Source organism: Crocuta crocuta, unplaced genomic scaffold (assembly GCF_008692635.1).
Source record: "Crocuta crocuta isolate KB4526 unplaced genomic scaffold, BGI_CrCroc_1.0 scaffold351, whole genome shotgun sequence".
Classification (NCBI taxonomy): Eukaryota; Metazoa; Chordata; class Mammalia; order Carnivora; family Hyaenidae; genus Crocuta; species Crocuta crocuta.
Window position 1 is genome coordinate 715,023 of NW_027530853.1, and position 23,096 is coordinate 738,118.

Consider the following 23,096-nt stretch of genomic DNA (forward strand, 5'->3'; position numbering starts at 1 on the left):
GGTGGGTGGATGGGGAGAGCCAAGAAGCAGACAAGGGAAGAGAAGGAGCAAAGGGACAGGCAGGGGAGAAGGCAATCGACATTGGGAGATAGGAAGGGTAAGAGGTAGAAACAGGTGTCAGCTGTCCTGGGTGTCCAGCATTGAGGTTGGCAGACAGCAAAGAGAAGGTGGGGGTGGGGCAGGCAGAGCTGAATCGGGGAGAGCAGGAATTGGAGCAGGTGGAGGGGGAAGTGAAGCAGGGAAACAGGAGGCAGCTTCTTCATGGTTCCCAAATGAGAAATGGAAGGCTGGACTGATTGAGTCCAACACTCTGTATCCTTCCCCTGTTTCACCCTCCTGTGACCCAGACTCCCACCACAACAAACATCAAGACTGATATCCAAGATCAAGGCTGATGTCCAAGAGCCTACTGCTTGTGTTTTCTTCTAGGAGTTTTATGGCTAAAGAGGATTAAAAGGAAGACCACTACAACAACTGGGCATCTTCCCCACTGGCAAAGGAAAAGAGAAAGAACCTTAGGTACTTATGGTCTCTGTGGGATTCTAGGGTGTGGAAGATGGATTTCATCACCTGTCCCAGACACACAGGCAGTATAACTTCCATCTTGTTTTATCTGTGTACTAAGTCATGGCCAAAGTCCATCCAACGCTGCCTTTCCCAGAGTGCCGAGTAGCCTGATTCGGTTCTCTTACCCCTTGCACATTGCTGGGTGTGCTTCTGCAGGGGGCTGCTGCTCTATGCCCTCCCTGGGTCTTCCCTTGCTGTCCAAAAGCAATGCCCTCAGCTGAACTCTGTCTGAGGCTGACGTGCTCAGTGTCAGGACAACCTCACGTGCCGATGTTTCTGACCAACCCTCAGTGCCCAGAGCTGCTGTATCCTTGAGCCAGTCTCTTCAGACCCTTGGCTTCCCCTCTAGGCCTGTCCATCACCCTTGAGAAGTCCTGCTCCACACCGACTAGCCCCTAGTGCCTCCCTCTCTTCACCTAACCTGTGTGGCACCACCCGGTCCTGCCTTTCCCTGGATGCCGCTGCCCCCGGGCAGCCCTCTGAGGCTGCTTCCCAGCTTCCGGCCCAGGTTCCTCCGGTGGGGAGGCAGGGTTGCTGTCTTCCTCGCGCCTTGCTGCTGCCTCTAGATCAGTCCTCCCTTATGTGTGTGACCAAGAGCTGAGAGCTAATAGCTGCACAGGCTCACATTTAAGTACCCGAGGGCCAGGCACTCCGCTAAGGACCACGGATGACAGCATCTCAGCCTCACCACTACCTCCATGAAGTAGTGTAGTTTTGAATCCCTGTTTGGGGGGCCACAGAGGCTCAGGTTTGTTTACTCACCTCAGGCCACGCAGCTAATTTGTGGGAAAGCCCAGATTGTAGTCTGGCCAGTCCTGCACTCTTGGCCACATTCCACCATTAGGTCCTTTAAAAGCCTGCTCCTGTGGTGCTCCCACTGTTCACCTGTATCCTCCCGTAGCCCCTCCCTGCCTGCGTCAGCCCCCTGTCCCTGGATGTGCCCCTGCGATCGCCGAAGACCTCCGCCCCTGGCTGGCAGTCTTCCTTGTCCCGCCCATGGGGACTCAGACAACCACAGGAGGGCCATTCGGTCTTTGACCACTTCAGCTCGGCAGCTCAGCCACATTTGTCCTTGAACTCACCATCTCTGATATCCTTAATGCAACTAGTCCAGCCACTGATCTCTCTCCTGAGCTCAGATTTGCGTAACTAGTTACTTGGCATCTCCTCTGGGACTCAGCAGGTCCATAGCGATTTCCCCCAAGCTTGCTCCTAGCCCTCCAACCTCTTCCTTTTTCATCCCAGTAAAGAGTAGCGTCATCCATCCAGTCGCTCAAGCATCACCTCTGACTCCTCCCTCCCTTGCCTCTATATCCAATCACTGAATCATGTGGAATAAATCTCCAAAAGACATCTTGAATCCACCCATTGCTCTCCATTCCCATGGCTACTGCCTTCATCCTGGCTACCATCACCCCACTGGGCAACTGCAGGCACCTCCTACCTAGCACTCCTATTTCTGCCTTTTGGTCTTCTTCAACCCAAGCTCCCAAAGTTGCATGTTATTTTCTTACAACATAAATCAGGTCACTGAGCTTCCCATGCCAGGTGTATGATTTTGCACTTGCTTTCTGTCACACACTTTTCCCCTCCTTTAACACACTTCAGCCACAGTGGCCTCCCTTCTGTTCCCCGACAGATGAGCCCTTCCCAACGTTCACACATGCAATAACCACTTCAGGGACTCCTCTTCCCTGCACTCATCACCTGGCTGATGCCCATTTATCTTTCAGGTCTCAGTTTGTTTGCCATTTTTCTTGTTTCCTGAAGTGGCCCTGTATTGCTGTAAACCTTAGAACATCCTGCATCCTGAAGATGTTGGACCATTGTGTTTTCATTTTTCTCCTTGTAATTTTTTTAATATATTTATTTTTGAGAGAGAGAGAGGGAGCCAGGGTGTGAGCAGGGCAGGGTCAGAGAGAAAGGGAGACACAGAATCTGAAGAAAGCTTCAGGCTCTGAGCTGTCAGCACAGAGCCCAATGCGGGGCTCGAGCCCATGAACAGTGAAATCATGACCTGAGCCGAAGTTGGATGCTTAACCAACTGAGCCACTCAGGCGCCCCTCTCCATGTAATTTTTGATTCCTTCTTTGAGTTCTTAGTTGACCCATTCATTATTTTGTAGCATGTTATATAGCCTCCATGTATTTGTGTTCTTTCCAGATGTTTCCTTGTGGTCCCTTTCTAGTTTTATAACATTGTGGTTGGAAACAATGCAAGGTATGACTTCAATCTTTTTGAATTTGCTGAGACTTGTTTTGTGACCTAATATGTGATCTATTCTCATGTTATTTAACCTCCATGCATTTGTGTTCTTTCCAAATGTTTCCTTGTGTTCAATTTCTAGTTTCATAACAATGTGTTTGGAAAATATGCAAGGTATGACTTCAATCTTGTTGAATTTGTTAAGACTCGTAAGTGATCTATTCTGGAGAATGTTTCATGTGCACTTGAAAAGAATGTTTATTCTGCTGTTTTAGGATGGGATGTTCTGAATATATCTGTTAGATCCACCTGGCCCAATGTGTCATTCAAAGCCACTGTTTCCTTGTTGATTTTCTGTTTCGATGATCTGTCTATTGATGTAACTGAGGTATGAACAAGTCCCCTACTATTACTGTATTACAATCGATTACTGCCTTTATGTTTGTTATTAATTGCTTTATGTATGTGGGTGCTTTCATGTTGGGTGCATACATATTTACCATTGGTATACATTCTTTTTGGATTGTCCCCTTCATGATTATATAGTGTTCTTCTTTGTCTCTTGTTACAGTTTTTGTTTTAAAGTCTATTTTGTCAGATATAAGTATTGCTATCCTGGCTTTCTTTACACTTCCATTTTTATGATAAATACTTTTCTATCCCTTCATTTGCCATATGCATGTGTCTTTAGGTCTGTAATGAGTCTCTTGTAGGCAGCATATAAATTGGTCTTGCTTTTTATCCAATCATCATCCTATGTCTTTTAATTGGAGTGTTTAGTCCATTTACATTTAAAGTGTTTATAGGTATGCACTTACTGCCATTTTGTTTCTTGTTTTATGGTTGTTTTTATAGTTCTTCTCTGTTTCTTCTCTTGATCTCTTTTCTCATGGCTTGCTGGCTTTCTTTAGTGATATAGTTGGATTTCTTTCTCTTTATTTTTTGCGTATCTATTACTGGTTTTTGGTTTGTGGTTACCATTAGGTTTGTATATAACATCTTATGTATATAGTAGTCTATGGGGTGCCTGGGTGGCTCAGTTGGTTAAGCATCCAACTTCGGCTCAGGTAATGATCCTATAGTAGTCTATATTATATTGATGGTTACTTAAATTTGAGCCCATTCTTTACTCTTCTCCCGCTGTGTTTTAGGTATGTGGTGTCATGCTTTACATCCTTTTATTTTGTGCATCCCTTGACTGATTTTTATAGATATATTAGATATATAGATATATCTATATCTGTATGTAGATTTATATTTTTATAGGTATATAGATATATAAAGGAAAGGTCTTTCCTTTCCACTCAAAGAGTCCCCTTTAACATTTCTTGTAGGGCTGGTTTAGTTTAGTGGTCATGAGCTCCTTTAAATTTTGTCTGGGAAACTCTTTATCTCTTTTTTTTTTTTTCATGTTTATTTATTTTGAGACAGAGAGAGAGAGAGAACATGCGCATGTGCAAGTGGGAGGGGGCAGAGAAAGAGAGGCAGAGAGAGAATCCCAAGCAGGCTCTGTGATGTAAGTGCAGAGCCCACTGTGGGGCTCTGTCCCATGAATAGTGAGGTCATGACTGAGCCGAAATCAAGGGCTGGATGTTCAACTGACTGAGCCACACTGGCTCTTTGCCTGTTGCAGGCAGAGTTTGGTCCCTGTGTTGTTACTAGGCCAGTATGGGGCCTCACTGGGCTTGAGTTGAGTCAGACCAGGCATTTGCCAGAGATGCAGTAGTGTCGAACTGCAGGGCACTTTCCCTATGTTGCCCCCTGAGAAGCTTTCATTGGTGGGTGGAGCCTGCAGTCAGACCACTGCCCGGGCCACAGTTGGACCAATGTGTGTGATTATCTTCCCCTGTCCGCAGGGCAGGAGTCACTTTGGAGTGGTGCTGGCTTCTGTCAGGGCTGCTTGCACATTGCCAGGCTTGTGGCACTGCCTCGGATGGGCTCTGGCCAAGGGCATATTGGAGGGGAAAGCATCAGAGAAGAATACGGGGGCAGGGAGCATGGTGCCAGCAAGGTCCCCAACGGTCCACCGCAGGAGGGTCCCTGCAGCCACTTAGGACTGAAGCAGGCCACGTTGTGGGAGGTGAGGGGGATCTGCAGAAGCACACGGGGTGGGGCACGTGGTGTCAGCAAGGTTTGCACGTGTCTGCTGTGTGCGGGGACCTGGAGCGGAGGCCTGGCTGGAGGGGAGGCCTGGCTGGAGGGGACATGCCTGCAGGAGAATGCGGAGGGCAGGGCGTGCTGTGAGCGAGATAGGCAGTGAGTTTTGGTGCCCTGCCGCTTCCCACAGGGGGCGCTGGGTTCTGTTGAGGTGCGATGTGCCCACCAGCTCCTTAGTTCCTGGAGGCGTCTCCAGTGATCGCTGTCCCTCTGGGGTCAGGAGGTCTCCCTCTCGTAGGTCTCAGGAGGTTTTCAGACTGCTGCTTCTGTGCCGTATGTCTGTGGGCTGTTTGTGGTGCTGTCTCTTTAAGGGCAGGGACTCAGTTTCCCGGAGCCAAGCCCACTGACTTTTCAAGTTCCAGGTGTTAAGTCCTGCTGATTATAAGAAATCGTGAAATTGGGCCCCTCTGGTTTTCAAAGCCAAATGTTAAGGGGGGTTTGTCTTCCTTGCGTGGTCGCCCCAGTGTCCTCTCCCCTCTCCGTGCCCGCGGGTGCCTCCTTCCCCTGCACAGTCTCCCAGGTCCGTTTAGCTCCCGACTGCATCTCCACCCTTCCTACTGTCTTCAACGAGGCCTCTTCTCTACATTCACCTGTGGAGAGTCTGTTCTGCCAGACTCTGGGTCATTTTCTGGCTGATTTATACCGATGTGTTTTCTAGGGCTACCCATGGGGCGAGGTGAGCCCAGGATCCTCCTACTCAGCCGTCTTCCCCGGAAACTCTCTCTCAGGCCTCAATTTAAAAGCCGCAGACTCCCACGCTACTCTCTCTGCATTATCCCAGTCTGTTATTACATGGTTATTTCTTAGTGTCTGTGGTGGACACTGCTGGTCGCTTCCCCGCTTCTTAAGAAGTCGTTTTTTGTTTAGGTAGCTTTTCCTTCCAGGAAATCCAAGTGCCCCAGGGCTTCCCCTCCTCCGGTTCCACACAGGGGCTGCGTTGTCTGAGGATAATCCCACAAGTGGCCGTGCAGTGATGACATGCCCATGATGACAGGATTGGACGATCAGAAATGGGTGACCCAGTTTGTGTCAGTGAAATAACAGGGGCGGGGCTGGGACTAGAAAATTAGTTTCTGAGCATCACTGCCTTGAGAAAGCCTGCCTGGAGCCACAGGCACACAGCCACGGGCATCCCAGAGGACGGGCGCTGGAGATGCTGGCTAAGCCACAGCCCACTCAGCGGCTCAACTTTGTCGCGTGAACCAATGCATTTTGTTGTTAAGTTACTTTGAGCTGGGTTTCCTCTTTCTGCAGAGAGAAATATATCTAACCACCACCTCACCCCCAGAGCCTGTCCCCCGTGCTCTCTCCTATTACCTCCTTCCTGTCTTCATATCCCTTCCTACCCAGCTTAGGTGCCATACTCCACCTTTACCAATAACTTTGCACTCTTACTGCTGTCTTTTGTTACATCTGCCTGGAATAGTCTCCAACATCTAAAAATCTGACAATGCAACCTCTCTATTACCTGCATTCATGCTATGAATTTTTGTTGTAAGAAAAAAAAAAGCATTACCAGAAAGATTGGTGCCACAATAAATTCATGGTCAATTAGGTCCTAAACAATGTCCAACAATCATCCCATGAGATTGTTCATGGAGCAATATGATGACAAAGTATTTTATAATCACAGTGTCCAATAAAGGGGAATATGATAAAAATTATGTACCAGCAGGCAAAAGAAAACTAAGCAGCCATTTAGAATGTGAAAAAAATACACACGTACAACTGTGTGTAAAAATGTCCAAAATGAACTGTTAGCCAACCAGAGTAATTTTGCAAAAGTGGGTGTGGGCACAAAAACACTCTGTAAAGATCTATAGCAAGATGTTACCACGGTAATCTCAGGGGGCTGGAATTATAGACTCTGATGATGTTCTCTTGTGATTTTTATACAGTACTCAGTATTAACTTGTCATGAAATTTTAAGTTACTGACACTCCCATGAGATAGAAGCAAGGGCCAGAGATGGTCCAGGGTCCTGGTCAGGCTTGTAAAGGCCACCCTGCTCCACTCTTTGTCCTTAGGATATATCTCACCAGAGATGTACAGACAGGGTACTGTGGCAAGAGTCCTTTGAAATAATTATTTACCAGTTTTTATATATTGTTCGATTAATTTATTTCATTTGATTTCCAAAGTCGAGGATTTCTTTTTTTTTTTTATATACTTACGGGTTTGAGAGAGTTTCCTTATTTTTCTGTTCTCTGTTATAATTTGTATAAGGCAGGGCTTATATATTCTTTGAAGATTTGGTGAAATTCTTCTGTAAAATAGTATAGGCCTGATTTTTTCCTCCCAACTTTTTATTTTGAAAAATTTCTAACAGGTAATGTGTGAGTTTGAGCATGATACCATCTAATAATATCTACAGCCTTTGAACGCTTTCTTGCTTTCTGTTATGACTGGATGACCCAGCTTGGGCTTAACTTGCACCAGACATGGGATCAGTCATTTCTTGAAGGAGTCCTTGTTTCTTTTAGTGAGAAATGGTATTTAGAAACCAAGAGATGGCTTCCAGTTATAAAATAAGTCAGTCCTGGGAGGCACTGTACAGCATGGTGACTATAGTTAATAATACCATATTGTATATTTGAAAGTTGCTACGAGAGTATATCTTAAAAGTTCTCATCACAAGAAAAAAAATTGTAACTAAGTGTGGTGACAGATGTTAACTAGACTCATTGTGGTGATCATTTCACTGTGTGTACAAACATTGAATCCTTATGTTGTACATCTGAGATGAATATAATGTATGTATGTCAGTTATATCTCAATTTTATTTTTTATTTTTATTTATTTTTTTTAATTTTTATTTTATTTCTAGGAGAGAGAGAGAGAGAGACAGCGTGAGCAGGGGAGGGTCAGAGAGAGAGGGAGATACAGACTCTGAAACAGGCTCCAGGCTCTGAGCTGGCAGTCAGCACAGGGCCGGACGCGGGGCTCGAACCCACGAACCGCGAGATCATGACCCAAGCGAAAGTCGGACGCTTAACCGACTAAGCCACCCAGGCGCCCCAATTATATCTCAATTTTAAAAAGCTAAAAGAAAAAAATTACTTGGGGGTAATATTCCTGTCGTGAAAGGAAGGAAGGAAGGAAGGAAGGAAGGAAAGAAGGAAAGAAGGGAAAAGAAAGGAAGGGAGAAAGAAAGAAAAGAAGGAAGAAAGAGAAAAAGAGAGGGAGAGAGAGGGAGGAAGAGGAAGGAAGGAAGAAGGGAAGGAAAGAAGGAAGGAAGGAAGAAACAAAATCAAGAGCTGAGTGTTTAATGTGCTCATTACAGCTATTGGGTTATCATTGCTTCTGGACATGTTCAAGAGACAGGGTTAGGAAATACATATTTTAAATTTCACTAATTCCTGTTAACACTCTAATTCAAATTTAATATTACAGGATTTTTATTCAGCTATTTTGTTGTTTATATCTCCTTTACCGATAACATCTTGGTGCTAATTAGTGATAACATATAACTTAATCATATAATGTACAAATTATTTCAAAATTGCAATACCAATATCACTATTAACATGAATTAAGTTCATGTTGAAGATTTCTTTTATTTTTATTTTTATTTTTATTTTTATTTATTTCTAGGAGAGAGAGAGAGAGAGACAGCGTGAGCAGGGGAAGGTCAGAGAGAGAGGGAGACACAGACTCTGAAATAGGCTCCAGGCTCTGAGCTGGCAGTCAGCACAGAGCCCGATGCGGGGCTCGAACCCACGAACCGCGAGATCATGACCTAAGTGAAAGTCGGATGCTTAACCGACTAAGCCACCCAGGCGCCCCTGAAGATTTCTTTGAAGTCCCTCTTATCCTTAGAATATATATCATTAAGTCAGAGTCCTGTGTTCAAAAGTGATTTAAAATCATTATTGTCTTGGGGCACCTCATTGTGGCTTGTGGCTCATTCAGTTAAGCATCTGACTCTGGGTTTTGCCTCGGGTCATGATCTCATGGTTCATGGGGTCAAGTCCTGCATTGGGCTCCTTGCTGACAAGTGCCAGAGCCTGGTTGAGATCCCCTCTCTCCCTCTCTCTCTGCCCCCCACTCTCTAAAAAAAAACAAACAAACCCCGAACTACTTAAAAAATAAAACAGGTTTAAAAAATTATTTTCTATCTGATTATGATATTAATTTGATTTTATGTGGTTTGTCTCTGTTTTAATTTTAAAATATTTGAATATGTAAATTTACTTGGTATAAAAGTTAAAAACTATAGAGATGTACTCAAGGTTTTTGTTCCCTTTCCTAGATTTTCACCCTATTCCCATTCATCCTCTGTACATAATGATGGTTAATCTGTCATTCTCACTCATTCTCTGTAGATAATGATGGTTAATCTGTCCTGTATTTTTTGGCAAGAAAAGCAAATTATATATATGCTATATGCAATATATAATATATATGCAATATAGCATATACATACATTTCTTTTTTTAAAAAAGACGTTTTATTATGGAAAAATTGTGAACATCTACAAAAGTAGAAAGCTTAATGAATGTTCGATATCTCAAACATATCTTCAGCTTCGATATCTCTCAACTCATGGGTATTCTTGTTTTATGTATATTGTCACCCTCTCCCTTCAAAGATTACTTGGAAGCAAATCCTGGATGTTACATCATTCCATCCATAAATATTTGAGTATATATCTCCAAAATATAATGATGCCTTTAACAGTAAACATATCCACAACATCCTTGTTACACCTAAAAGTTAAAAATCATTTATTAATATAATAAAAATTTTCAGTTAGTGTTCACATTTCATGGATTTCTCACAAATTTTAAGAGCAGCCTGTTTGAATCAGGATTCAGAGAGAGTTGTACTGTGCAGCTCAGTTTAGGGTTAGGTTATTTTTGTGGAGTTTTCCAGACTCTGTATATTGTCAGTCGCATCCCTATTGTGTCATTAAACTTGTTTCTCTGTCTATTACTGTAAGGTGTTTTAAGTGAATAAAAAAGACTCCAAGGCAAAACGTTCCGCAGGAGGAGTTTTATTGCCTGCACCCTCAGGCGAGGTTCGGTGACTCAAGAGAGGGGAGTCGGGGAAGTCGCGCCCAGGTTGGGTGGTGAGGGTTTTTATAGTCTGTTAGTGGGGGTTGGGGGAAGTCCAGATAACAGGGGCGGTTTCTTGACTGGAAAGTCCCGGGTGGAAGGTTTAAGTTTCTGTTTCCTGCCGATGTCGGAACGGTCTCCGATGTATTGGTGGGAAGGTCAGCCATCTTAAGAAGTCCGCCATTTTGTGGCGTCTCTGCCCTACCTCTCAGCCGGCCCGACAATTATCATCTGTAAACTGGTACAAGACCTATAGATTTGATCAGATTTAGATTTGACTTTAAAGTTTTTCCCCAGAATTCTTCATAGGTAGTGTTGTATATGCCATCAGAAAGAACCTAATATCCAGGTGCCTCTCTTTTTGTGATATTAGTTATTGGTGATCATCACTAGGATCTATTTCAATATGGGTTTCAAAATGTGATATTTCAGTTCTATCCTTCTTCATATATTAACCAGAATACTTTTCTAAAGAAAAACTTCATATCATGTTTCCTCTCCTTAACTATTTGGTTATCCTGAAATACATTTCATATAAGAAAAGCAGGCTAAATGCTTGCTTTTTTTCCCCCTTGTGTTTACTGGTTATCAAAATAATGAGCTGGCTCCTTGGCATTTTTCATAAGGTAACCAAATGAGTTTAAAAGATGTTATTATGAACTCATGGATTAACACATATTTACTGTTTCCATCCATTGCTATTATCATTAGTGGTAGTGATGCTCAAATTGTCCCATATTTGTGCAGTGGAAGCTTTTCGTATAAGTTGAGTCCTGAGCCCCCACATAACATAAGTGGTCTTTGGTAGCTCTCTTGTTTTCTGGGATGACAAGATTTTTCCATGTTCATCTCATATATTTCCTGCTCTGGACCTGGAATCAGCTTTTTCTCCAAAGAGCTCTGGTTCCTTGGCTTGGAAAATAATTCTTAGATACCACACACTGGTGGTTAAGCATGCTCATTGTGAATGGGTTTCTCGTTGTTTCTAGGCCTTTGCAGTAGACTAAGGAAATACATACATGTGTATGTATATAAATACGAACATGCATTTTAATGATAAAGCACATCACAAGATCCTGGTGCTATTTCCAATTAAATTCAGGACTACTCAGTTTTACTTCCTTTATCTAACCCCCGAATCTCCTTTCTTCCCTGAGAAAAACTCTAGTTTTCAATTACACTAACAAAATTCATTTGCTTTTTCCCCATAATACACTAAAATAGTATCCAAATAAAATACCAACACTATTACCGTCATGATTTTTGAGAAGATTATTTTGTTTCTGCCTTTTACAACCTTGCTTTTCTTACTTTTTTACTATTTATTTATTTATTACTTTATTTTGTTCTCCTATATATGGAGGCCTCAGTGTAGTGAGTTAAAGCTCCTATTAATGGTTTCTGTTTCTCCTTGCATCTTCTAGTTTCTGCTTTCTGAAAGTGGCTGCTTCTTATTTGGTGAGTAGTTAACGTCTATTATATCTTCATTGTGGTGAGTAGTTAACGTCTATTATATCTTCATTGTGAATTGTGGCCTTTAGCATTGCAGAGTGTCCCTCTTTGTCTTGTTTAATGCCTCTGGGCCTGAATTCTGATTTGTCCGATGCCAAGATGCCAAGATGGAGATTCCTGGGTTCTTGCTCACCAATGCTGCTTTGCTCCTTCCTTTGTTGTTTCTGATTCTCCGCATTGAAACACTAGCAGTAACTACTATAGCAACTGCTGTTCTTTAGCCTCTAGCCATGCATCCACCTAGGAGCCCCAGCTTGCCCGTATCTGGCCCCCAAGTGTGACTATGGGAGCTCCCTCCCCTCCTCTTCTCTACTTCCAGCTTCCAGAATGTATAATTGTCTGGCACCGTGCAGAAGATATTCCTTTGGTTTTAGCTGTTTTGATTTACTTTATTTTAGGTACGCCTCTTATTGTAGCACAGAGGTGAGTTCTACTTTGTGAACTAATCTGAAACCTTTCAACAAGTGAATTAAACCTAATTACACGTAGTGATACAATGGCTATGTTTGTTTTCAGATGTCACAATATTTTTTTAATTTAAAAACATTTTTAATGTTTTAATTTATTAATTGAGAGATAGAGAGAGACAGAGCCTGAACATGGGAGGGGCAGAGAGAGGGGGAGACACAGAATCTGAAGCAGGCTCCAGGCTCTGAGCTGTCAACACAGAGCGCAACACAGGGTTCGAACCCATAAACTGTGAGATCATGACCTGAGCCAAAGTCAGATGCTTAACCGCCCGAGCCACCCAGTTGCCCCAGATGTCATAATATTTTATGTTGTATTTGCTTTGTGTATTGGTCCTGTTCACTGGTTTCAGAATGTGATATTTTTGGGTCCTTTTAAAATGTTTATTAATATTTAGTAAAATTTATATTTTTATTCTACTGATTTCCTTTATGCTAATACACTTATGTAATGTCCTTCGCCCTCCTTTTCACTACTTAGGTTTTTATTATTTTATAAGCTTTACATTAGTGGTTCTCAATGGAGGGGAGGGAAGTTGCGTGTGTGTACCCGTTTTGCTTTCTGGAAGACATGAGGCAATATCTGAAAACATTCTTTGATTGTCACTGCTGGAGGGTGCTCCCGGCGTCAGTGGGTAGAAGCCAGGAGTGCTTCTCAACATCCTATAGTGCACAGCACGGCCAGGCACCAGCACAAAAAGTATCCAGCCCCAAATGTTAATGGTGCCAAGTTTGAGAAACCTTTCTTTGGGTGATCTTTTGACTCCAACCTATTGTCTCTGTGGCCATCAGTGGGCTCATTTTCCTCCCCCCCCCACCTTTCCCCTGCCTTCTCTTCCCATTAAAAAACAATTTACACTTGGACAGACACATGACATTTACATACTATTCTTCCGTCTTTGTCTCCGTCTTCATTTTAGATGTCAATATAATCAGTCCTCAGTACTCGTCTTTTTGCTGAAGTTCCCAGGTAGCACTTGGTTGGATGAAGCCTGTCTCATTAGTAGACTCTTCAGGAAGGGCTCCTGAGTAAAATATTCCCGAGTTCTGGAATATTTAATACTGTGTTTCATAGTCTTAACAATTACTGCATGGATATTTATTTTTTGGGAGTAGAGTAAAACCTTGGTTTGCTATCAGAGTTTGTTCTGGAAACATGCTTTTAATCCAGAGCACTTGTAAATAACATGAATTTCCTCATAAGAAATGATGGAAACTCAGATGATTCATTCCACGACCCCAAAATATTCATATAAAAGTGATTACAGTACTGTAATATAATACAAAATAATAAAGAAAATACAAAATATGAGGAAAAATAAATTAACCAGCACTTACCTTTGAAAACCTTCATGGCTGGTGTGAGGGAGACAAGAAAGAAGAGGGTTATTGTGTAGGACCACTTTCATTATCACTGACAGAATCACTGCTATCTGCTGGCTCAATGGAATCTTTTTCTGCCTGGGGGCTGTGGTATAGCTCACATGGATGTTGACTACTGTACAGTATTAATAAACTCTCGTCATCTACTGTATTTAATGTAACTGGCAATGAGGCAGCAGAGGAAAGGGTCTCTATCTGCAGGCAGCCTGACCTAGAATGAAGCAAAGCATTCCTAAGCTGACTCTTGGATGGAAAAGCAAAGGACTGTCCACAGGTGCTGTGCAGTGACAAAAATACACCAGCGCCAGTTGTGAGTACCTCCCAACGTTCTGAAAAATCACTGATTTCTGCTAAACATTGAGGCCTGAGACTGAGCATTGGAACATGGGAGATGATCACCCACAATCCTGCAGTGAGAGAGAGAAGAACCATTGGCTCAGTTGTGATCACGTGACGTCCAACATCTGTATTACTCGTACTACAAGACATCGCTCCTTTATCAAGTTAACATTTATTAGAAATGTTTGCTGGTCTTGCAGAAAACTCACAGAACAAGTTCCTCGCAATCCAAGGTTTTACTCTATTTTCTTTAGCTAAACATTTTACTACTTATTTTCTGTTTTATTATTTCCCTCCTAGTTTTATTGAGATATAATTGATACATAGCATTGTATTAATTTGAGAGGTACAACGTAACAATTTGATGTATGTATATATTGTGAAATGATCACCACAGTAAGTTTAGTTAACATCTATTACCTCACGTAGTTCCACATTTTTTGTGTGTGATCAGAACTTTTAAGATCTATTCTCTTAGGAACTTTCAAATATACAATATGGTATTGTTACCTACAGCCACCATTCTATAGTTAAATCTCTAGAACTTATTTCTCTTACAACTTGAAGTTTGCATCTTTTGACCACCTCCACCCATTTCTCCTGCCCGCCACCCCTGTCTCTGGCAACCACCAGTCTATTCTCTGTATCTGTGAGTCCTGTTTCTTAAGCTTCCACATATACATGAAAACATATAGTACTTGTCTTTCTCTGCCTTGTTTCACTTAGTATAATGCCCTCAAGGTCCATCCATGGAGTTGCAAATGTGGAGATTCCTTTTTTTTTTAAAAAAATTTTTTATGTTTATTCATTTGTGTGTGTGTGTGTGAGAGAGAGAGAGAGAGAGAGCGAGCGAGCAGGGGAGGGGCAGAGAAGGAGGAGACACAGAATACGAAGCAGACTTCAGGATCTGAGCTGTCAGTACAGAGCCCGACAAGGGGCTTGAACTCACAAACTGAGATCATGACCTGAGCCAAAGTCAAATGCTTAACCCAGGTGCCTCTCCTTCTCTCTCTTTTTAAATACTATTATATTGTGTGTGTGTGTGTGTGGTCTTTATTCATTCATCTATTGATGGACATTTACATTGTTTCCATGTCTTAGCTATTGTAAACAATGCTACAATGAACAAGATGTAGATGTCTCTTGAAGATAGTGATGTCATTTCCTCCCGAAATATAACCAGAAATGCAATTGCTGGATCACACGGTAGTTCTAGTTTTGATTTTCGGAGGAACGTCCTTAGTGTTTTCCACAGAGGCTGCACCAGTGTGCATCCCCACCAACAATGCATGCGGGCTCCTTAGAGAAGGACACTTGCAGGCTTGCCCAGTCCCTCCTTGTCGGAGGCCGCGCCGGCTCCGACAGATCCAGGGGTCCCTGAAGGATGGATGGTATCGGCGAAAGAGCGAGAGAGCGCCCCTAGACTCTTTCTGATCACCAGGCAGGCATCTCTGTCTGTCGGTTTTGGTGTCTTTATTTTAAGGTTCAACAATAATATGACATCAGAAGAATTTTTACAGGGGCTAATTATTGATAAGATGCTTTGATCAGCGGAAGGTGTACAGAAACAGGCTTTACAAAAGTATTCTTGCAGAAACTCCCTATATTCTTTTTTTTTTTTTTTAATGTTTTTTTTATTTATTTCTAGGAGACAGAGAGAGACAGCGTGAGCAGGGGAGGGTCAGAGAGAGAGGGNCCTACTCTTATCTATCCTCATCCCAGCTGCTGGTGTAAGGGAGGGTGTTTGTGGAAAGTAGGCCTTGGGGAAGGGACTGCTATGCTTCACCAATTAGCAAAGATATATGTAGTAACTTATGTTTTGCCCTTATCTGTGCCTTAACTTTAAATTAGGCTCTTTGTCTCGAGGCCAGGCTCAATTATAACTCTTGTGTTTTTAACCTCCTTTATTGTCTAAGTCTTGGATCTGCAAGGCCCATAGGAAGAGCCTTTTGACAATCATCCACAGAGCTTTCATCTAAAATCTCTCTTGCAAAGGCAGGAATATGCTTTTCCTTATGAGGCATCTGTGTTCAGAATATGGGTCTGATATGGAATATTGTGAGGCCTGGTCAATAGCAGCAGGCTTATTTCCAACATGAGCCAGTAGTAGCAGAAGGAGATACCAGTTTTCATTTCTCATGGCAGGAGCTGCAAACACTGCCATTTCCTTGCTGTGACTGCCATCCAGAGAGGCCGGTGCGGCTCCCGGCACCTCCTTCCCTCTCCTGTACTTACCTGCATGCTTTCCCTTGCTTTGGCCTTTCTCTACTGTACATTTCCTGCTGCCTACGCCACCTGCCCTTTAGGCTGCAATCCTTAGAGCCTGATCTCTTCCATCGAGGCCAAACCCTGTCCCTGAAGGGAGACAGTTCTTTTTTGTCCCCAGGTTCCCATCCTGAGCTGATTTGGACTTTATTATAACTTAATTTTTTGAAAATGTGATGAAATACACATAGCACAAAATCTACCATCTCAACCATTTTTAAGGGTATATAGTTCCATATTATTAAATATACTCACATTGTTGTGCAGCCAATTTCCAGAATTTTTTCATCTTGTAAACTGGAAACTCTGTACCCATTAAACAACCCTCACTTTCCCCTCCCTCCAGCCTCTGGCAACCACCATTCTACTTTCTGTTCCTGTGAATTTGACTATTCTAGACACCTTGTATAAGTGGACTCATGCAGTATTTGTCTTGTTCATTTCACTCATCACAATGTTCTCAAGGTTCATCCATGTTGTAGAATGTATCAGAATTTTCTTCCCTTTGCAGGCTATTATTCCATTGTGTGTGTACACCACATCTTGTGTATCCATTCATCTGTCAGTTGACATTTGGGCTGCTTCCACCCCTAAGCTATGGCAGATAATGCTGCTATGAACCTGGGTATACATATAACTCTTTGTGACCCTGCTTTCAATTCTTTTGGATATATGCTCAGAAGAGGAATTGCTGGATCATATAGTGGTCCATTTGTCGAGGAACCTCCATACTGTTTTCTATAGTGGCTGTACTGTCTTACATTCCCACCAACACTGCAGAAGAGCTCCAATTTCTCTACATCCTCACCAACATTTGGTATTTTCTGTGTTTTTTAAAAATGTTTCTATAGTTTTGAGAGACAGAGAGAGAGAGAAAACACAAGTGGGGGAGGGGCAGAGAGAGACAGGGAGACAGAATCCAAAGCAGGTTCCAGGCTCTGAGCTGACCACACAGAGCCCCAAGTGGGGTGCATACCCACAAACTGTGAGATCATGACCTGAGCCCAAGTCAGATGCTTAACCGATTGAGCTACCAAGGTGCCTCTTTTCTGTGTTTTTCACAGAATCTTTCCTAATGGATGTGAGGTGGCATCTCACCATGGTTTTGACTGCATTTCCCTAATGATGAGTGGTGTTTTGCAACTTTTCATGTGCTTGTTGGCTATTTGTATATGTTCTTTGAAAAAATGTCTGTTCAAGCCCTTTGCCCATGTTAACATCAGGCCTATTTTTTTGTTGTTGTTGAATTGTAGGAATTCTTTACATTTTGGGGGGATATTGTTCCCTTATCAGTATATGACTTGCAAATACTTTCTCCTATTCCATAGGTTACCTTTTCACTCTGTTGATTGTGTGCTTTGAAGTAGTTTTCAGATTTGATGAAGTCCAATTTATCTATTTTTTTCTCTTGTTGCCTGTGCTTTTGGTGTCATATCCAATAAATCATCACCAATTGGATGTCATGAAGCATTCCTCCATGTTTTCTTGTAAGGTTTTTATATTTTAGGTCTTAGGTTTAGGTATGTGATCCATTTTGTGTTAATTTTTGTATATGGCAGGTTTCCACATTTCCACTCTTGGCATCTGGCCGCAAATGTGTCTTTCTTTCCCTTCCCCAAGAAACATTTGCCCCCTGGCCATGAAAAAGGCCATTGAAATGTAAGAAACCAATGCAAAAATTTATATTTTATTTGAATTCAAAAAATTTAAAATTGCTTTCAAATTCAGGAAAGTACCATAATGCAGGACCCCACGGGAAGCCTCATATACAGAGACAGATAAATTAAATGTATATACTGCAGACAAGCCGAGAAGGTGTGTAGATTACATATTTACAGTCCTTGATGTTTTCTGAAAACCATATTTATACATTTTATTACATTTACAAAAAAGGCTTCCACTACCGTTTACCTACAATAATGAAAAAAAAATGTACATCTTTTTTTTCTTTTTTTTGGTACTGTACAAACTTTGTATCATAAAAATATATCTCTGTACAAAAGATTTTTTTGTTTGTTTTTGTTTTACTTTTTTTTTTTCTCCTCATGGGATGGCGGTGGGTATGTGGTGTGGGTGGTGAGTGAGGGGCTAGTCTCTGGAGGTGGTGCGAGAATGCCGGAAGTGGGAAACAGTAACGCACAGCAGAGTGCTGGGCGCCCGCCTGGCATGTGCTCCTTGGGCATCTCCGGGGACACAGGGGAGGGGGCGGGCGCAGGGCTGGAGGAGGAGTCACTTGCGGGTTGGGGCGGAGTGAAAGAAGGGAGGAAGGGAGCAGCCAAAGAACTTCCTGCATTTGTTTCCGGGAAGAGAGAGATGAGTGTTTGAGTGTGTGGGGCTGGGTTGGCCCTCTCCCGCCAAGCCCAGGGATGCTGTGACCCACAGCGGGTATGGGTGGCATGGGGCTCCCGCCTTGCCAGCCCCCGTCCCATCTGCTGGAAACTGATGCCTCTCCCTGTACTCCGGCCCCTCTTACCATGAGGCAGATCATCTCATGTGTTTAAAAACAGGCGTCCCTGCCACTCCACTCCCTTCCATTTCGATTTGTTCTTTCAGTATGTGATAGGAACATCTCAGGCCAGCATGTCATGCATGCACGGGTGCTTAAGCCCATGGGGACCTTCCCGAGGACAGAGAACATGGCTCTTAATGCCACAGTTTGATTCCTAAACTTGCTAGTGTCCCAACATTACTTATATGGAATTCAATAAGGACCCAAGCACAATGGAACTTATATTAATCAAATCTACTTGCAAGGAGCTGGAGAGAATGTGACTTTCATTCACTGCATTCTTTCTGTTCAGGAGCTCCCAGGCTTCGGTCTGCTGTGGCGAGGGGCTGCTGGGAGCCAAGGGGGCAGCAGCAGCTCCAGGAGGCTGGGTGTGGTCCCTTTCCCTGATGCTGCCCAGATGGGGAGAGAAGAGCCCAGACAGGACACACAGGTCCTCGGCCCGGCCCACTGGCCCGGCCACAGTGTTACTAGAGAGATTCACCTGCTCCTCCCTGGATTCGGTTCCCTTTTAGACCTGGGTTTCTGGCAGCTGGTGTAGTGGACTTTGGAGTCAGACCCACCTGGGTTAGCATCCTGACTCCACACTTACTGTGTGGCTGACGTCTCTTCAACCTTTCCGGGCTTCTGTTTTCTCATTTATAAAACAGGAATAACAATTCCCATATTTTGCGTTGTTGTAAGGTCTAGAAATGATACACCTAAAGTGTCAGGCACAGAGAAGAAACTCTACACATGGCAGCCATGATTTTTTAGACACTGGGATAGGCCTGCTCTCCTGTGTCAGCACCTTCCCGATGCTGCCGACGTGACATCTCTGTCTGGGCCACAGCCTCGCTTCTCTTCTCTTTGTCAGTTGACAGCCAGATTTGACCTTGGACTCAAGGCCAGATTCCTGCCATACCTCCCCCAACTCACCCTTCTTCCCCAGTGCTTCCCAGGACCCAGAATGACTTTTTAACTCACTGGGTTTAGAACTCAATACAATTCTGTTGGAAAAAACAAACTGGTTTCCAAAGTACTCCTCAAGATGTTTTTCTGCCCTTGGGGTAATCCTTGCTGTCACTCTGTAGAGGAGAACGTCCACTTGTAGACGGCTGGCTTCTACACACTGACCACCTGCTGACACCTTCGCCGCGTCCTCACACGCAGGGCGGACGGGACGTGCACCCTCCTCTTCACCTCTTCTCTGTGTTTGTGGGGAGCGTGGCATGGGGCATCTTTCACAAACATTTCTCTTTTTTTAAGCTTCCGCGGTCTCTTGCACAGGACTCAAATGAAGGAGAGGCGTGTGTGTCTGTGTGTGCTTGGGCCCATACACACACATCCACAAGATGCTTTGCTGTTTTAAATCCATAGGCTTCCTGCGTCCATCCGCAGCTCCTCTTCCTGGGCTGCCCCAAGGTCGGGGCCCAGTGGGAGTCTTCTCTGGGGAGGCGGGTACAGGTGGTGGCGGGGCGAGGGCCCAAGTCCCAGCAGTAGCAGACACAGGCAGAGAGACAGACGAAGATGGGCACCGGGCACTGTGCTCAGGGGGCTTACTGCCTGTCCCCTGGAGAACTGGGCACCAACGGATGGTGCCGGGGATTGTAAACAAGAGAGGCGGGTGGGGTGAGGTGGGGGCGGAAGCAGGCGAGAGAAAAGAGGCAAAGCAAAGAGGAATAAAGGGGAAAGAAGTAAATTAGTTGCCTTGACCTTGGATCTTCCCGAACCGAGGGTGGGTGGAGGTGAGGAGTACACACAGCAGAACATACGTTTTCCCAATATTGTCTTTTTCCCCTGGCGGTATCGACTTACCCATTAGGCACGGGAGACCCAAGGCCTATGGGGCACCGCACTTTCAGGGGCCCAGGAAAATGGTTTTCAAAATCTGATTCTTTCAAAATCGGAATAATAATCATGGACATGTAATAATCAGGCCAGGCTGGGTTATATTAATCTTTGTAACAATACAGTTGTAAAGTATCACATCTAATATTTATTTTTTAATGGAGGAAAAGGGTCCGTGAAAGCCATAGCACAGCCCTGCCCCCTGACTCACTGACCTTACAGGCCTCCATGAGTTGCCTATTTCAGGTTATTTTAATTTCAGCTGTTCTTTTAAGCATTAATTACTCATTCTAAAGAGAGGTGTGTGTGTTCATGTGATTTTTCACACATCACCTCCACAAACCCAGAGAAGCTTTCTCTGTGTTTTCGCTGTGTTCCTACGCTGGGCAGGACAAGGTGGGTCCCTCGCCAGAAGAGCCCCGCTGGAGAGCTGTGGGCTGGGCGGAATATTCTGAGGCCCTGATTGCTGATGATGGGCGATGCTGAGGGCTCCTTAGACTTGGAGCCACTAACTGCACATGATCCAGAGGTGACACATTGTGCACACAGGCGCGGGGACCCAGTGGAGCCGGAGATAGGGAGTGGGGCTTGGGGTGAGAGGTATGCAGAGGGCATTCTGGTTTCTTTCTTATACTGTTCAGTAATTCAGCAACTCGAAGTTCAGAGTCATTAACTAATCACTGATGAGGCCTGATTTATGTCATCAGAGGGGATTTTATGTTTTCTTTTTTGCTCTCTATTTGTACGAGTTCTGAGTAGGAAATCACAGGGATCATAGACATGAAACCTCAGAACTAATTCTGGAATTCTAGAATAACTTCTCTTCCTTCTTTAAATGTTTGTTTCAGATGGATGTAAAAGGATGCAGAAAAACTCAATACTTTAATTATTTGTATTCAATAGTTGCCTTCATATATTCTGAAAATAATTTTGATCTCATCTATAAATTATCTCAATACCTACAATTATGAGCTGAGACTTAAGCAAGAGAAATAATCTAGAGTAGAAAATGGACACCAAGAAGGGAGGGGAGAATTGGAGGTGGGCAGAGATTGTGTCAGCCCATCTATTATGCTCTAGGTGATGGTTAATTTGATATGTCAACTTGCCAAAGCTCTGGTCAAACACTAGTTGTTTGGTCAAATACCAGTCTAAGTGTTGCTGTGAAGGAATTTTTTAGGTGTATTAATATTTAAATCCGTAGACTTTGAGTAAAGCGGATTACCTACCCCATGGCGGTGGGCCTTGTCCAATCAGTTGAAGGCCCTGGCAGAAAAGACTGAGGTCCCTGAAGAGAAAGGAATTCTGCCTCCACATGGCCATTGGATCAAGATTAAATCAACTCCTGAGGGAATTCGCAGCCTGCAGGCCTGCCCTGTGGACTTCAGCCAGACTTCAGACTGGCTGCAGGCCAACCCCATGATTATGTGAACCATTCCTTAAACTAAATCTCTCTCTTTCTCCCTCTCTCTCTCTATGTATGTATATATACAATGTATACACGTCTCTATGTGGATATCTCTATATCTCGTATACATACATCTTTCTATATGGATACAGATATTTCGATGTTTATATAGAGATGAGCATATATGTGTATATACATATACATCTACACACATAGATAGGTATGTATATCTTAGGTACGCATTACGTATGTATACATACATCTAGCACTCTCTCTGGAGACGCCTCACTAATACATCCTACTTGGACATTTTGCCAAACCCCATGGCTAAGGGCCCAGTCTTTGGAGTCTGCCTGCTGGGATTGGGTTCTGACCCTGCTACTTACTAGGTGTGTGACCTTGGCCAAATGAACTCCTTTCCCTACCTCGCTTTCCCACCTAATGGGTTTAACTACAGGCGTAGGGAAGCGCCTCGCTCAGCGGGAGTGGGCGTCTCCGTGCGCATGCCCACTACGCATCTGCCGCCCACACCCCCTCTCACCGGCTGCCGGAGGCGGGGCTCTCGGTGGCGGCGGCGGTGGCAGCCAGGCCTGGTGGCTATACCGCTGTACACACTGTACTGACTGTGAACTCCGCCTCGGTGGCCATGATGTCTGTAGGCTGGATGTTGCGGTCATACATTGGGTTCTCGAATGTGGCCCGAACGTTTGTGTTCTCGTGGCCGGCATAGCCATTGAACGGAACTTTGGGTCTCCTCCTGGGAATAAGAGAGAGAGTGACCAAAACATAAAAAGAGAGAGAGGCTCAGGGGTCTGAAGGGGGAGAGGGAGGAAAGAGGTCGTGTCTTCCTTTCCCAGGGTGACAGCTCTCCTGAGCCAGGAAGGCTGTGGGCAGGCTGGGGTGGGGGAAGGGGCCTGCCCCCCGCCCCCCACCCCTGTNCTGTGCTTGTAGAGATACAGCACGAAGCCTGCAATGATGAGGGCGATGAAAGGCACCAGGATTGCGGCTGCCACCGAGCTGCTGTTGGAAGCAAAGTGGCGGCCGATGGACTCGGGGTCGGACTCCAGCAGCCTGAGGTCTGCAAAGTCCCAGAGCATAAACCTCAGCTCACAGACACACGATCTGAGGGGACGGCCCCAGCTGGAGGTGTGGCTGTGCCTAGGGATGTGGCCTCCTGCAGCTGCCTCCCCCCACACTCAGACATTCTCCCCCCTCCCCCCCAGGAGACTTCACAGGGCCTGTGCAAAGGACAGCCATCGGTCCTGTGGGAGCTGATCTGCCAGAGAGCCTAAAACCATGTGCCAGGATAAAATCTAACAAAGGTGTTGCCCTTCAGAAGTTTCGAAACTTCTTTCGGCCACTGGAACCTTTTATCAGATAAAAGCTTAAAAGCAAGCCAC

The 23,096-nt window shown here is 44.2% G+C and overlaps 1 protein-coding gene across 1 annotated transcript in view; it reads right to left on the reverse strand.

The window, feature by feature from the left end:
* Positions 1-17,623: 17,623 nt before the first annotated feature.
* Positions 17,624-23,096, reverse strand: part of CSMD2 (CUB and Sushi multiple domains 2) — a 543,202-nt gene continuing 537,729 nt past the window's right edge. Inside the window, 4 exon segments of the mRNA XM_077769466.1 lie at positions 17,624-19,850; positions 19,852-20,018; positions 22,238-22,456; positions 22,639-22,716. Coding sequence (XP_077625592.1) covers positions 19,806-19,850; positions 19,852-20,018; positions 22,238-22,456; positions 22,639-22,716 — 509 coding nt within the window. The 3' untranslated portion in view covers positions 17,624-19,805.